This window comes from Scomber japonicus, chromosome 19, assembly GCF_027409825.1.
Source record: "Scomber japonicus isolate fScoJap1 chromosome 19, fScoJap1.pri, whole genome shotgun sequence".
NCBI lineage: Eukaryota > Metazoa > Chordata > Actinopteri > Scombriformes > Scombridae > Scomber > Scomber japonicus.
This window is the reverse complement of record NC_070596.1, coordinates 25,357,242-25,373,055: the sequence shown is the minus strand read 5'-3', so window position 1 is coordinate 25,373,055 and position 15,814 is coordinate 25,357,242. Positions and strand designations below refer to the sequence as shown.

Here is a 15,814-nt window from a genome sequence, read left to right as displayed (position 1 = left end):
GCACTCCTTCTTACACTTGGGGTGTAAGGAGCTTCAGGCCTTCACAGTCTGATGCAGAGGGTGGGAGGTGTTGTCCATGATCAAGGACAGTTTGGCCCTCCTCGCTCTCTCCCACCACAGCCACAGACTGAGCTAGCTCTTTTTATCAGTCTGTTGAGTCTGTTCTTCTCCCACACAGAACATCCCCCTACCCAACACACCACTGCATAAGATACCAAAGATGACAGGTGTGTGTGAAGTAGTAGTAGGTTTAAATATGTACTATTAATGCATTCAATAACCTAAACTTCTTCCCCGGAGTTGTCTGTGCTTTCTTGTCTCACAGGTAATCTGGCCCTGTAGACATCGGGATGTCAGACTCCAGTCCCGGACCTTCTAGCTTCATTGTTGATTTTCATTGTGCTTCTCTCCTCTATCCTTCCTTTCTCTCCTCTCAACCCCAACCAGTCGAGGCAGATGGCCGCCCACTCTGAGTCTGGTTCTGCCTGAGGTTTCTTCCTGTTAAAAGGGAGTTTTTTCTTGCTACTGTTGCCAAATGCTTGCTCATGTGGGAATGTTGGGTCTCTTTAAAATTAAAACCTGATGAGTTTGGTTTAGAACCTGCTCTATGTGTAAAGTGCCTTGAGATAACTCTGTTGTGATTTGGTGCTATACAAATAAAGATTGATTGATTGAACACACCTCTCTGCATAAGAGACCACAGATGCCACCACAGAGTCAATGCTGTGCAATATTAGTATTTCATGTATAATACCAATTTCAATTCAACTGTGTTATATATATATGTGTGTGTAGTAGTAGTAGTAGGTTTAAATAAATAAACCTTGAAAGAGAAATGTACCTTAACCGTATGATGGTGTGTGGGTGTAATGCGGTTGTTCTCCGGACCGACAGGGGGCGCTGCTCGCCGCTAGCTGCACTGTGACCACCTTCAATGCTTCGCTTCATCCACTAAAACAAGAAGCAGCTACCAGGCGTGCTCCAAGTACGCCAACTAAAAACCTTCTCCAACAACAAGAATGATTGTCTAAAAAAACAAAACAAATAATGCGAGCGGCTTCACTGGACACACATCAGTTTTAAGAGAATAATTAGGTAAAGTAAAGTCAACGTTTATCATATTATTTTTCTTCTTCTTCTTCTTGTGTTTCTAGAGCTAGTTAGCTGTTAGCTGTGTGAGCTAACAGTGACAGCTGGGTGACTCAACGTTACCTCCTGATGAATGAAACCAGATAAAAACACATTTAGAAAGGTTTAGAAAGGTTTAATCTCCTCAGAAAGGATACACTTTGACACTAGAGCAATGGTAACAGACTAAGCATTATATTTAAATCCTGTAATGTGTAGTAAATGTGGTTATTTATATATAAAAACAGGGTATTAAATGAGCCGCATGTGTGCAGCTAAAGCTACTTGGATGCTATCATCTGATCTGCTGCAGCTGTGCTTTTAATCAGCTGTTAATTAGCTCCACTGAGAGATAGACTGGTGATAAGTGTGACTTATTACAGCTTATACATGTGTGTTTTTAATTATGTTAATTGTGTGTTAAAATATATGAGCAGTTTTTTTTGGCAGAGGAAGGCTAGTATGATGAAATCCTCCCAGAATAACATCATCTGAGGATATGTGTGATGTTCATTTAAAGTTTCTGTGCATCTTTAAGGTGTATTATAAATATAGAAGTTCATTTAAAGGCCAGATTTCATTTAAAGGCCAGATTTCTTAAAATATTAAATTATTTTAAGTGCATTTAAATGAACTGTGGGGGCTTTTAAATCCTGATCATGCATCCATTTTTCTTAAATATTTAAGTATTTTCTTGATGGGGATCACATCTGTGGACATATTTAATATAAATGTCTAAGTTTTTGTCTATAATTAAATGATACTATAAACATATAAGCTTATTTAATGGCCAGATTAATAGTCTTTCTGATTAATAGTCTTTCATAATAGTCTATCTTGATGGGAAATTGGCTTTTCATATCATCAAAATGCATTTATTTTTCATTTTATTAGATTATTTATCTCCATGACTTGCATATAATGTTCTAAAAATAAAGTGTTAGGCCCAAAATGATCCCCCTCACATCTGAGGGACATAGTTTTTGTGCATGTTTAAGGTGTATTGTAAACATAGAAGCTTATTTAAATGGCCAAATTTCTTAAAATATTAGGTTTATCTTGATGGGAAATGATTTTAATTGTATTTAAATGAACTGTGAGGGCTTTTAAAATCATTATAATGCCTTTTTATTTTTCATTTAAACAGATTACTATCTCTATGACTTGCATATAATGTTCTAAAAATCAAATGTTAGGCCCAAATTATCCCCCTCACATCTGAGAACATATTTAATGTAAATGTAGAAGTTCATTTAAAGGGCAGATTCATATTTTTCAAGTGTTTCTTAAAACAACAGTCAGATTTATCATCATAAAATGATTTCAAGTATTTTTAAATGAACTATTGGGGCTTTTCAAAATCATCATCATGCCTTTATTTTTCATTTAAACAGATTATTATCTCTCTGACTTGAAAATAATGTTCTAAAACTGAAATGTAAGGCCTAAATTATCCCCCTTTTTATGGAAAATTGGTTAAATATATACAATTATATCATGAATATGTACGAAAACAGCCAATAAAGCAGAAGTCATGGAGGAAAAAATCCACAGTCAATGTATTTATTTGAAGCTAATATAAAGCTTCAGCGTCCAAATGAGTCAAATCTTCATCTTCTATGTTTCAACGTTACAGTGTTTTTAGTAGCAAAGTCTTTTTGTTACTATACTATACTATAAGAGGGAATCTGATGCTATAAAGACTGTAAATATGTCTGATGTCATTTTGATTTGACTAAAGCACGCTGTTACGTAAGCTTTACATCAACTCTTAAAAGTAGTTTTGCATCAAGTTATCATGTGGACACACTGTGGATTCTGTCTTCCCATCATTTACATTTGAAAGGGATTTTTTATTAGTCAGTGTGAACAGTAAAAACTTGACACGCACTTGACTTGACTGAGGGAGGGAAGGAAGGTACGAAGGAAGGAAAGATGGAAGGGATGGAGAGAAGGAAGAAAGGAGGAAGGGATGGAAGGTAGGAGGGAGGGAGGGAAGGTAGGAGGTAGGGAGGAAGGGATGGGAGGGATGGAGGGAGGGAAGAAAGAGAGAAGGAAGGTAGGAAGGAGGGAGGAAGGAAGGAAAGATGGAAGGCATGGAGGAAGGTAGGGGGAGGAAAGAAAGAGAAGGAGGGAGGAATGGAAGGAGGGAGTGAGGGAGGGAAGGAAGGTAGGAGCAAGGTAGGAGGGAGGAAGGGATGAAGGAAGGAAGGAGGGATGGACAGAAGGAAGGAAGCCACCTTTTTAATGTTTCTCTCCGTGCATCTTCCTCTTTTTCCTCCAGATAAATCGTGATGGCTACTACTGAGATGGAATCGGGTTCTTCTGAGAGCAGATCAGAGCACGATAGAGCGGACCCTGATTCAAAGTACCCACTGAAAGTGCTTTACTGTGGAGGTAAAATAGACCAGCTTTCACTCAGGACTAGGCATGGGCCGGTATGAGATTCTGGCGGTATGATAACCATAAGTAAAAATATCACAGTTTCATGGTATGGCTCTAAAATGTTCCTAAAAGGAAGAAAAATAAAGACAGACATGTTAATTTAACCTGAATATATACTGTAATGATAGTGTGAGGGGTCGTGATACTCTACGCTGCAGCTGCACCACCTGAGGGATTTCTGACCTGCACTTTCTGTCTTTGACCAGACTAAAAACAGCTCATACCTTAGGAACGGTATGACAGAAAATTTGGCGGTTTTGGTTATCATGACTTTTCATATCGCAGTATACCTTGAACACGGTTATCATCCCATGCCTAGTCAGGAGTCATATTAGTACTATGGCTGCAAATTATGATTATTTATGAGATTAATCTGTTAGTTGTTTGGTTTATAAAATGATGGAAAATGTTCCAAGCAACAGTCCACAACCCCAAATTATTCAATTTACTGCCAAAGATGACTAAAAAACAACATTTACACATTTGAGAAGCTGGAATCAGAGAATTTGGATATTTCCTGCTTTAAATAATGACTCAAAATGATAGATTTATTATCAAAAACATTTTGTAATTCATTGTCTGATCGATTAATTGTCTAATCATTGCATTGAAATGTGATTTGAATGATTATATAAATGATTATTCTCTGTTTCTAATCGATTCTTTTCTTTCTCTGCAGTGTGCTCTCTGCCTACAGAGGTGAGTTTAATTATATGTACTCTGCAGCGTGACTCAGTTTACTGAATCAGTCACCAGGATATTGAATCTGATATTTAACTTATAACTCTGTGTGTGTGTGTGTGTGTGTGTGTGTGTGTGTGTGTGTGTGTGTGTGTGTGTGTGTGTGTAGTACTGTGAGTACATGCCTGAGCCGGCTAAATGCAGGCAGTGGCTTGAGAAGAACTTCCCCGATGTGTTTGCCAGGATGACTGTAGGTGAGTATCGTTTAAGATTAGTAACCATAGTAACCGATACTTTTAATTTCCTCAAAGTAAGTTCACAAATAAACAGATATAAATAAAACATATATTGGATGAGAATAAACAGTGTGGGGTTTGGATGTGGAAATATTGAAAGCATACTCAGATGTTTGTATTGATTGCTAGCCTGCAGGGATTTTATTTTGAAAACACTCTGGATTGTATTTCAGCATCAAACACAAATACAACAGACAAATAATAAATAATAATAATAATAAAGACATCATTTATCTACATAGCTTATTGACTGACAGTAGAAGCACAAATATCAAAGAAAATGACCAAATAAGCTAAATTTGACTGTTTAGTTGTGCTTCTACTACAGTAATTACGGTAGACTAAAGGCTCTGGTTTGGATTTGATTGGGCTGCCGTAGTTACTGTAGTAGCAAGGCAACTTAATCTTAAAATGTGGATCGCTCGCCCCTTCTGTAACCCTCCTGCTGTGTTAAATGTGTATCAGATGTATTTTATTTCCATTTTTGTATATTAGGGGTCACATTAGGAAAAGTCCAGCTAAAATAAATGTGAATATGATGATTTTAAAGCTCTTAAATGTAAAGAAAGGGTTAAAATTTGCCAGCGTCAACAAAACCTTCCAGCACTGACATTATTTACTATTTGGAAAAGTTGTCATTTAATTAAGAGGATGGTAATTTAGTTGATAAAAAAGAAAATTACCAAATAAATTTGAGCAAGTTAACGAAATTAGACTGTTTAGTTGAGCTTCTACTAGAGTAATTACGGTAGACTAAAGGCTCTCGTTCAGATTTGATTGGGCTACCGTAGTTACTGTAGTAGCAGCGCAGCTTAATTTAAAAGGTGGGTTGCTCTTTTTAGCTGCACTAAGATCTATTTACTATTTGGAAAAGTTGTAATTCAGGTCTGAATATTGCGTCTAACCCTCCAGGTCTAACACACTAAGTATCATTTATAATTTATAATCTAATAAAAAGTGATAGTTGGTGTTTCCTGGATTGGTTTTAATGTGCTTTTGTGTTTATTTTGGTCCAACTGGCCCGGCAGCAAAGGCTCCCAAACAGGAACCCGGAACTGGAGAAGCTTTCCCTGTCGGCGAGGAGGAGGAGAAGAAGAAACAGAAGAGAGGTGTGTGTGTGTGTGTGTGTGTGTGTGTGTGTGTGTGTGTGTGTGTGTGTGTGTGTGTGTGTGTGTGTGTGTGTGTGTGTGTGTGTGTTTTCCAAATTTATACATGTATTGATCTATTTCAAGGATGTCAAACATGCGGCCCGTGAGCCAGATCCGGCCCGTCGAGGGGTCCAATCCGGCCCACTTTCCTTATTTATTCCTTCCTTCCTGTCTTCTTTTTCTTCCTTCTCCTCCTTCTTTTCCTTCCTTTCTTCCATCTATCTGTCCTTCCTCCCTTTCTTCCTTCCATCTTTCCTTCCTTCCTTCCTTACATCTTTCCTTCCTTCCTTCCGTCTTTCATTCCTGTCTACTCTTCCTTCTCCTCCTTTTTCTTCCTTTCTTCCTTACATCTTTCCATCCTTCCTTCCTTCCTTCCGTCCTTCCTTCCTTCCATCCATCTTTTTAATGATCCGGCCCACGTGAGATTAAATTGGGCAGTATGTCTATTTATTTAGTTTTAAACTTGCTTTTACCTCGGTTTTAGAGCTCTTAATTATTTTTTATTTATTTTATTGAGAAAGTTTTCCGGCCTTTTCTCTTCTGTGTCCTGATTGTTGTTGCCTTGGATACATCTTTATGTCTCTTAGGTTGAGTTTGTTGTCTCTACTATTGTATAAATGTGTTACATCATCTCATTTCACTGCAAAACAAGTTTACCTATACGAGTATCAATAAAGTGACTTGAACCTGATACAATGAAGAGAAGTCAGATAATCATGCTGCTGCTTTTCATTTCTAAGGTGGAAGAGGCCAGATCAAACAGAAAAAGAAGACTGTGCCTCAGAAAGTTTCGATAGCAAAAATCCCGAGAGCCAAGAAGAAATACGTCACACGGGTGTGCGGCCTGGCAACATTTGGTAAGAATGGGGTTTATTTTTATGTGTGTCTAATTATACTTTCTTTTTCTTAACCCTCCTGTTGTCCTCGAGTCAAGAATGGGAGGGAGGGAGGAAGGAGGGAGGGAGGGAGGAAGGAGGAAGGGGGAAAGGAGGGAGGAAGAAGGAAGGGAGGGAGGGAGGAAGGAAGGAAGGGGGAAAGGAGGGAGGGAAGGATGGAGGGAGGGAGGGAGTGAGGGAAGGAAGGAAGGAGGGAGGAAGGAAGGAGGAAAGGAGTGAGGAAGAAGGAGGAAAGGAGGAAGGGAGGGAGGAAGACAGAAGGAAAGGAGGGAGGGAGGGAGGAAGGATTGAAGGGATGGAGGAAGGTAGGGGGGAGGAAAGAAAGAGGGAAGGAGTGAGGGAAGGTAGGAAGGAGTGAGGGAGGAAGGATGGAAGGGATGGAGGAAGGTAGGAGGGAGGAAAGGAAGGAAGGAAGGAAGGAAGGAAGGAAGGAAGGAAGGAGGGAGTGAATGAGGGGAGGGAGGTAGGAGGGAGGGAGGGAGGAAGGTAGGTAGGTAGGTAGGTAGGATGGAGGAAGGTAGGGTAGAGGAAAGAAAGAGAGAAGGATGGAGGAAGAGAGGAAGGAAGGAGGGAATGAGGGATGGACAGAAGGATGGGAGAAAGGAAGGAAAGGAAGGAAGGGAGGAAAGAAGGAACAGTCAAAACAGACAGGGTCAAAGCTTTTAATTCTTCTTGTTGTTTTTCTCCTGCAGACATCGAACTTAAGGAGGCTCAGCGGTTCTTTGCCCAGAAGTTCTCTTGCGGTGCCTCAGTGACAGCGGAGGATGAAATCATCATTCAGGGAGATTTTACAGACGACATCATCGACGTCATTCAAGAGAAGTGGCCTGAGGTGAGTTTGTCTTCTTCTTTACTCAACGAGGCAAAACCTTCCTTCCCTCCTTCTCTCTTTCTCTGTCCTTCTTTCCTTCCTTCCTTTTTTCCTTTCCTTCCTCCCTCCCTCCCTCCTACCTTCCTTCCCTCCCTCCTTCCTTCCTGCCTTCCCTCCCTCCCTCCTACCTTTCTTCCTTCCCTTCTTCCTTCCTCCTTTCCCCCTTCCTTCCTTCTTTCCTCCCTCCCTCCTTCCTTCCCTCCTTCCTTTCTGCCTTCCCTCCCTCCCTCCTACCTTTCTTCCTTCCCTCACTCCCTCCTTCCTTCTTTCCTCTCTCCCTCCTCCTTCTTCCTTTCCCCCTTCCTTCCTTCTTTCCTCCCTCCCTCCCTCCTTCCTTCTTTCCTCCCTCCCTCCCTCCTTCCTTCCTTCCTTCCCTCCCTCCCTTCTTCCTTCCCTCCCTCCCTCCCTCCTTCCTTCCCTCCCTCCCTCCTTCCTTCCCTCCCTCCTACCTTTCTTCCCTCCCTCCTACCTTTCTTCCCTCCCTCCTTCCTTCTTTCCTCCCTCCCTCCTCCCTTCCTTCCTTCCTTCCTTCCTTTCCTCCTTCCTTCTTTCCTCCCTCTCTCCTTCCTTCCTTCCTTTCCTCCTTTCCTTCTTCCTTTCCCCCTTCCTTCCTTCTTCTTTTCCCCCTTCCTTCCTCCCTCCTTCCTCCCTCCCTTCCTTCCCTCCCTCCTACCTTCCTTCTTCCTCCCTCCCTCCCTTCCTCCTGTGATGTTAAGAATTACATTAAAAATAGCTCTGGTCTATCTTTATCCTTCCAAAGATCTCAGGGCTAGTTTTTTAAATCTAAACGAGCTGAGTGGGAGAAACCCAACAGACGACGCTAAATAATCCCACGGCTGCTAAAAATGTACTTTAGAGGAAGCGTGACGATGTTCAGCTTACGTAACAGCCTGAAATAAAGTAATAAAGTTTTTTAATTTAAGGTATATGAGAGAGAGGTGTGTGTGTGTGTGTGTGTGTGTGTGTGTGTGTGTGTGTGTGCGTGTGTGCGTGCGTGCGTGCGTGCGTGTGTGTGTGTGTGCGCGCCAATGTTTGTTAATTTGCATTTTTATGAACGTCACATTTAGCCCCACAACAAAAGCTCTTAGTTCTTTCTAACCTTTGCACCTACAAGAGTTTAAAGGAAAAGTCCGTCTTTTTTTTGGTGTATAATTTTGCTCTTGTCAGCAAATCTCATGAAAAGACTAAAAACTTAATGTTAGTGTCTGACTTCCTCATCCTGTCTGTGGTCTCATCACAAATATATAGTTTAATTTTAATACTCAGTAATAATAATTATAATACTCATAAGTTTCTTTGCATAGCAGCTTTCATACAGGAATTGCAGCTCAAAGTGATTTACAACTAAATAAATGACACCTAATAAAAGGCTTTAAAGGAGCATAAAAGAATAAAAAAGATAATGGAATATATGATGGAAAATAAAAATAGCAATCATTTTAAAATAGTAAAAAATAGTGCAGTAGAATACAGTATAATGTCAATGTAAATATAAAAAATGAATATACAATATAAAAAATAAAATATAACATTTTAATAGCATAATAACTTTATTTTTATAGCATCTTTCAAACAAGAAGTGCTTTACTACTAAATAAATTACATATACTAAGTGCTTTACATTAAAGTGGCCTAAAAGGAGCATAAAGCAATGTATTAATGTAATATAAGGTGCAAAATAGTTTTATTTTGAAATAGTAAAATAGAACATAGTAAAAGTACGCTAAAAAAATAGATGAAATACAATATAATGGCAATATAAATATAAATATACAATGTAAATTAAATAAAAATACATTTTAAAAGCATAGTAACTATTTGTATAGCACCTTTTTTAATACCAGAAATTGTTTATTACTACAAAATAAATGTCTCACATTATAAAGGGCTTAAAAGGAGAATAAAGCAGTGTTAAAAAAGAACATTAATGTAATTAATTAATTCTTTTCCTTCCTTTCTTCCTTCCTTCCTTTCTTCCGTCTTTCATTCCTGTCTACTCTGCCTTCTCCTCCTTCTTTCCTTCCTTTCTTCCTTCCATCCTTCCTTCCATCCTTCCATCCTTCCTTCCTTCTTTCCTTCCTTACTTCCATCCTTCCTTCCTTCTTTCCTTCCTTCCTTCTTTCCTTCCTTCCTTCCGTCCTTCCTTCCTTCCGTCCTTCCTTCTTTCCTTCCTTCCTTCCTTCCGTCTTTCATTCCTGTCTACTCTGCCTTCCCATCCTTCTTTTCCTTCCTTTCTTCCTTCCATCCTTCCTTCCATCCTTCCTTCCTTCTTTCCTTCCTTCCTTCCTTCCTTCCTTCCTTCCTTCCTTCCTTCTTTCCTTCCTTCCTTCCTTCCTTCCGTCCTTCCTTCCTTCCTTCCGTCCTTCCTTCCTTCCTTCCGTCCTTCCTTCTTTCCTTCCTTCCTTCCTTCCGTCTTTCATTCCTGTCTACTCTGCCTTCCCCTCCTTCTTTTCCTTCCTTCCTTCCTTCCTTCCTTCCTTCCTTCCTTCCTAATGTAATATAAGATGGAAAATAATAATAACAATATTTTTTAAATAGTACAAAATAAAAGTAGCTACAAAAATAGACTAAATACGATATATAACATCAAGTAAAATGCAGTAACTTCCTAAAACAGCTGATCATTGTCGTTTTTAGCACTTAAACAGGAGTTAAGAGTTTATTTTTAGGAGATTTGTTGACAAGAAAAGTACAGAATATAGCCAGACTCAGAGGAAGAAGTCTGGTATTCATTCACACGACACCAAATATTGATTTCCCTCCCTCTCTTCCTCTCTCTGTCTCTCGTAGGTGGACGATGACAGCATTGATGATCTGGGTGAAGTCAAGAAGTGAAGACCAAATATGCACTTTTACTGAAATGGATGTGACCTGTAACAGCGACAACCTGGCCAAATGTACACATTTAAGTCATTTTATACTTATTTTATTTACTGTACATAAAAAAAAAAGCTGCGGACTTGGCCACTCACTTGGCTTACTTTTTCTTTTCTTTCTTTTTTTTTTCTTTTCTTTTTTTTTTTTTTTTTAGTTAATAGCTGCTTTCTCTCGTTTGCCAAAGGTGTGGTATGACGTGAATCCCTCCCACAAAATGTTGTTCACTCAAACGCAAACTGTAGGCTAATAAATTTCAGTCTCCTTCGCCTAAACACTCAACGTCTACTTTCCAAGTTTGTTTTTTCTTTATTCTTTCTCAAGAAGTGATGATTAGTTCATTTTTTAACAGGGGTGGTGGTCTAATAGGAGGACTGCAGGATTATCAATGAACTAAATAACTAAAAGTATGGAGTGCTGGCCTTTTTTTCCGTAACTCTCTTGTTGTCCTCGAGTCAAGAAAGGAAGGGAGGATGGATGGAGGGATGGAAAGGAGGAAGAAGGAAGGCTAGAGGAAAGGAAGAAGGAATGAAGGAGGAAGGAAAGAGGGAAGGAAGCAAAGTAGGGAGAAAGGAAGGAAGGATGGAGGAAGGAAGGGAGGGAGGGAGGAAGGAAAGAAGGAGAAGGAGGGAGAAGGGACAGATCGAAGGAAGGAAGGAAAGAAAAAGAGAAGAAAGGAGGGAGGAAAGAAGGAAGAGAGGAAAGAAAGAATGAGGGAGGAAGGAAGGAAGGAACAGTAGAAGGAAAGGAGGTAGGAAGGTAGCACAGAAGGAAGGAAAGAAACTCAACGTCTACTTTCCAAGTTTGTTTTTTCTTTATTCTTTCTCAAGAAGTGATTAGTTCATTTTTTAACAGGGGTGGTGGTCTAATAGGAAGACTGCAGGATTATCATACAGGCCAAGCTTAATTCTGGATGTTACAATAGACAATATATTTCCTTAACCCTCCTGTTGTCCTCGAGTCAAGAAAGAAAGGAAGGTTGGAAAGGAGGAAGAAGGAAGGGAGGAAGGAACGAAGGGCGGAGGAAAGAAAGAAGGAGGGAGGGAGGGAGTGAGAAAGGAAAAGAGGAGGAAGGAAGGAAGGAAAGAAGGACAGAGGGAAGGGGGCGAGGAAAGAGAGCAGGGAGAAGGGACAGATCGAAGGAAGGGGGGTGGAAGAAGGAAGGAAAGAAAGAGAAGGAGGGAAGGAAAAGAGGAAGGAAAGGAGGAAGGAAGAAAGGGGGATGGACGAAGGAAGGAAAGAAGGAAGAGTCAAAACAGGTGGGGTCAATTTGACCCGGGAGGACGACACAAAGGTTAACAAGACACTGTTAGTGCACAGACACTAATGAATCATCATATAAATACTGTAGGCTGTAACTACTTAGACCGGTCACGATTACTACTGCTGAAATAATCGCAAAAAACGATGATATTGTCATTTAAAGATAATTTTATACCACTGATATAATGATATTATAATAGTATAATAATGTAAAGGAGGTGGGATTGGAGAGTGGGTGCTACTACTGTCATTATGTTTGGGGTTAGGGTTATTTACCTTTAAATTCTTCTGCAGTCTCCACTCAGGACAAACACAGTGAGGAATGGAGGACACTACTCACTTAGCCAATGTGACATGAATAGCCTCTTAGCTGCTAATGTGATGCTAGTGTGGCAATACTAAGGTCAAAGGTCATGACCATGTATCATATGATAAGTCCATATATAGACATGATGATGCTGATAATTACGTTATTGTACGATAAGTCGATAATTATTGTGGCAGGCATAATAACTACATAATCATAAAGGTGAGACTACTCTATAGAGCACAGGGCGTAAAACCAGAACAGGCCCACTGGATAACGTTGCAGAAATTGCAGAAAAGTAACTCCAGTTTTTCAATAAAATGCTTTTTTATCTTATTCTCACTGGACATGCACAGTAAAGGCTTCTGATCAGCCTGAAGACATCCAACTTGAGATAACTGACTTGCAAAGTGATTCAGATTTAAAGGACACATTTGCCTCAGTGGGCTTGGACACATTTTATCAGCGTCTCTTACCAGGGTAACCCTAGATAGTTTATGACAGTAAAATTATAATATATACTATTTGTAGGTTATTATGCAATGGTTTTACTGGTCGGACCCACTTTAGATTGGGCTGGACCAGTGAAATTGGGCAATATGCGGCCCCTGAACTAAAATGAATTTGACACCCCTGCTATACAGTATATGATATAAAATTGAGTATTTATAGTATATAGTTTAGAGGATATTACAGGTCCAAAATGAAACTAACAGATTGAGAGAAAACCAGGCAATTGCAAAATCCATCTCCTACTTCAGCACCTCGGACAGCACCGTGGATTTATCATTACACAGCTCAGTTAGGCTGCTGATATTTCAGAGCCATAGTCGGAGCCACATGGGACTTTTCCATTATACAGTTCTTACACTACTCGGCTTGACCCGACTCTACTCGGTGTTGGTACCAGGCGTGTTATTTTCACCTTACTTCATTGTACCTCCTCAACGTGGGCGGGGTCGTCATAGCACGGCTGCAAGAAACTGCTGTGACTTTGTTTTATACTCGACACAAGCACATAAACAATGATAGATAGATTCCTTTTATTGTCATTGTATCAAATACAACGAAATTCAAAACCCAAGGCAGAGAACGGAGCTCGATTAACCCTCGTGTCGTCCTCCCGGGTCAAATTGACCCCATCTCTCTTTTGACTGTTCCTTCTTTCCTTCCTTCTTCCCTCTTTCTTTAATTTTTCCTTCCTTCTTCCCCTCCACCCTTCTTTCTTTGCTCCCTCCTCCTTCCATCCTTCCTTCCTTCCTCCTTTCCTTCCTCCCTTCCTCCCTCCCTCCTTACTCCTTTCCTTCCTTCCTTCCTTCCTTCTCTTTCCTTACTTCCTTCCTCTTTTCCTCCTTACTCCTTTCCGTCCTTCCTCCTTCCTCCTTTCCTTCTGTCCTTCCTTGACCTGAGGACAACAGGAGGGTTAAAAAGTAATAGGGCGAGATAAAATACATAGCTACTACACACGCAATCATACACATACATACTCAGTCATACAAAAGTGCCAACATATTTCATAGTCACAGTAATATTGCACAAGTTATCCTCCATTTTTTTTGTTTAATCTAAAAGGACATGGAGGTGCTGGTGTACTTGCTGCTGTATGTGGCTTTCTGTCACACACAAAGCAAAAGAAGGGAGCCAAATTGCCGTAATGCTGGGTTTTGATTCTTGTGTAGGACGGCTCATGACTCTTCCAGTGACGACACTTTCTGACCAATTAGTGGCCGGCAGTCTGATGACGTCACATTTAGTATCGGCTCGGCTCGCTTGGAACCTCAGCAGAGCAGATAGTAAAAAAGTACCAGGTACCAGCTCCTATCCTTGATGGAAAAGCAAAAAAAAAAACTGAGTGAAGTCGAGCCAAGTAGTAATGAAAAAGCCCCAGCAGATCATAACTTGTACAAACCTCAATGAGATAAAGGATCAATGAGTCTAAAGACATGAGACAAGACTCACATATTTAACTTAACCTCTTTGCCCCTGAACGCTCTCTTCTACTACGGGGATAAAGAAGTTGGGCCCCCTTCAATTGGCCCACTGTGTGTGTCCCTATTTCTCAAAAAACCACTAAACATTTTCAGATTTATATGATTTGCGTTGGAGTTACCCGTTTTATCTTTATCACATAAATGGCCGCAGGTTAGTTGTTTTTCCAAGCATCCTTCTTTTAATACCCCCGAGTGAGCCTTGTTCCCACTGAATAATAGTTTTATAATGAAGCCACACTCCCCAGATGGATAACATTTACAGTTGTTTCCACGCTCCTCTGGGTCAATACCACCTCCCAGCAGATAGTGCACAGATGTTAGCTCCACTTAGGAATTAGTGTGTTTGTCTGAGAATCGTTTGCATGAGCGCAAACATGAATCCCTACTAAAAGATGTCACCTGATGCAGCATATCTGTGTTGACACTATATAGAGCAGTGGGAGTGTGTGAGTTCATTGTGCTTCGCTGACTGTCCAAAAGGATGAATCTCTCGGTCAACTGCTGCGCTTTCGAGGCTCCAATCTTGGACCAGCTCCTGCCTCCGATTCTAATCCTGGAGTTCATGTTCGGACTGATCGGGAACATCGTCGCTCTGTGGATGTTCATCTTCCATATGGACGAGTGGAAGCCCAACGCCGTGTACCTGACTCACCTGGCCGTCGCCGACTCCATCGTGCTGTTCTGCCTTCCTTTCAGAGCCGACTACTACAGGCGAGGGAAGGATTGGATCCACGGCGATGCCCTCTGTCGGATCCTGCTCTTTTTATTGGCGGCCAACCGTGCGGCGGGGATCTTCTTCCTCACAGCGGTGGCTGTCGACCGATACTTCAAGATCGTCCACCCGCTCAATCGGATCAACCGAATGGGCCTAGGCTACGCTCTCTTGGTCTCCCTCGGTCTATGGGGGCTCATTTTTGTCGCCACTGGTTACCTCCTTGCCGACGAACACTTCTATGAGCAGAACAATCGTACACAGTGTGAGAGTTTCAACATTTGCATGGGCTTCACCCCCCTCTCAACCTGGCACAACACTTTTTATGTCATGCAGTTTTTCCTGCCCACTGCGATCGTGGCCTTCTGCACGTTCAGGATCACATGGCAGCTGAGGATCAGGACTGTGGACAAAAAGGGGAAAATTAAACGGGCTGTTCAGTTCGTCTTGGCCGTCGCTCTGATCTTTATCACGTGTTTCTTCCCCAGCACCATATCACGTATTGCTGTGTGGATCCTCAAGGTATGGTACAACGAATGCAAATACTTCGAGGAGGCCAACCTGGCGTTTTACACGTCCGTGTGTTTCACGTACTTCAACAGCGTCCTCAACCCCGTTGTGTATTATTTCTCGAGCCCCGTCTTCAGCGGCACTTTCCAGAAGCTCATTAATAAGGTGCTGAGGAGGAAAGACGACAAAGAGCCGTCAGAAACGAAGAATGAAATTTCCACCGTTGATGGTAGAAAGAGTTCAAACCAGCTGCCTGATAGTTCCTGATGTCACGTTAAAACAAAGGCCTCGCTGTTGCTATAATGTATAATCCAACTTTATAAGATACTATGATAAAATGTAGAAGATATTTTGCTGTGATTGTGAACCATTAAATGACTAATGTAAAATAATTCATGGTTTAGAGCTGTGCACGTGTTGGTACAGTATAAACCACTGTGAGTGTGTGAAGAAAATTAATCAATTGCAATTTCCAACATAAATATATTTTAATATGTTAAAAAATATTTTAAATGCAAAGAACTTAATTTTTTTTACTGTCTTATTATTGTCCTTGTTCTATCTATTTTTTTTTCTCAAGACTTGATTGTAATTTAAGTTTACAATGTCTAACTTAGACATTTGATCCTTTGCTGTGTGTAAAATATAATGGAAAAGCAATAAGTTGAGGGTTTGAGGAAGGTTACAGGTTA

At 40.7% G+C, this 15,814-nt stretch overlaps 2 protein-coding genes across 3 annotated transcripts; both read left to right on the top strand.

Annotated features, from left to right (window-relative positions):
- Positions 1 to 954: 954 nt before the first annotated feature.
- Positions 955 to 10,616, top strand: denr (density-regulated protein). Of its 2 annotated transcripts, none has more exons than XM_053340641.1 (8): positions 955 to 1,095; positions 3,413 to 3,525; positions 4,253 to 4,272; positions 4,424 to 4,509; positions 5,571 to 5,659; positions 6,439 to 6,555; positions 7,287 to 7,426; positions 10,256 to 10,616. In XM_053340641.1, the coding sequence occupies exons 2-8, from the start codon at positions 3,423 to 3,425 to the stop codon at positions 10,298 to 10,300; spliced, it is 600 nt and encodes a 199-aa protein (XP_053196616.1). In that variant the 5' UTR covers positions 955 to 1,095; positions 3,413 to 3,422; the 3' UTR covers positions 10,301 to 10,616. The 2 variants fall into 2 exon arrangements, with proteins under 2 accessions (XP_053196616.1, XP_053196617.1); XM_053340642.1 differs by having other exon boundaries at positions 4,424 to 4,517; positions 5,579 to 5,659.
- Positions 10,617 to 14,193: 3,577 nt separating this feature from the next.
- LOC128380746 (hydroxycarboxylic acid receptor 2-like) lies at positions 14,194 to 15,484 on the top strand. Its single transcript, XM_053340636.1, has one exon. The coding sequence runs from the start codon at positions 14,382 to 14,384 to the stop codon at positions 15,387 to 15,389; it is 1,008 nt and encodes a 335-aa protein (XP_053196611.1). The 5' UTR covers positions 14,194 to 14,381; the 3' UTR covers positions 15,390 to 15,484.
- Positions 15,485 to 15,814: the final 330 nt, after the last annotated feature.

What these genes read in the sequence shown, in the direction of transcription:
- denr (XM_053340641.1), top strand. Translation starts at nt 3,423, where the DNA reads ATGGCTACTACTGAGATGGAATCGGGTTCTTCTGAGAGCAGATCAGAG. An exon ending in GAAGAAGAAACAGAAGAGAG is followed by an intron (nt 5,660 to 6,438) that starts GTGTGTGTGTGT and finishes TTCATTTCTAAG; the next exon opens with GTGGAAGAGGCCAGATCAAA. An exon ending in TTCAAGAGAAGTGGCCTGAG is followed by an intron (nt 7,427 to 10,255) that starts GTGAGTTTGTCT and finishes TGTCTCTCGTAG; the next exon opens with GTGGACGATGACAGCATTGA.
- LOC128380746 (XM_053340636.1), top strand. Translation starts at nt 14,382, where the DNA reads ATGAATCTCTCGGTCAACTGCTGCGCTTTCGAGGCTCCAATCTTGGAC.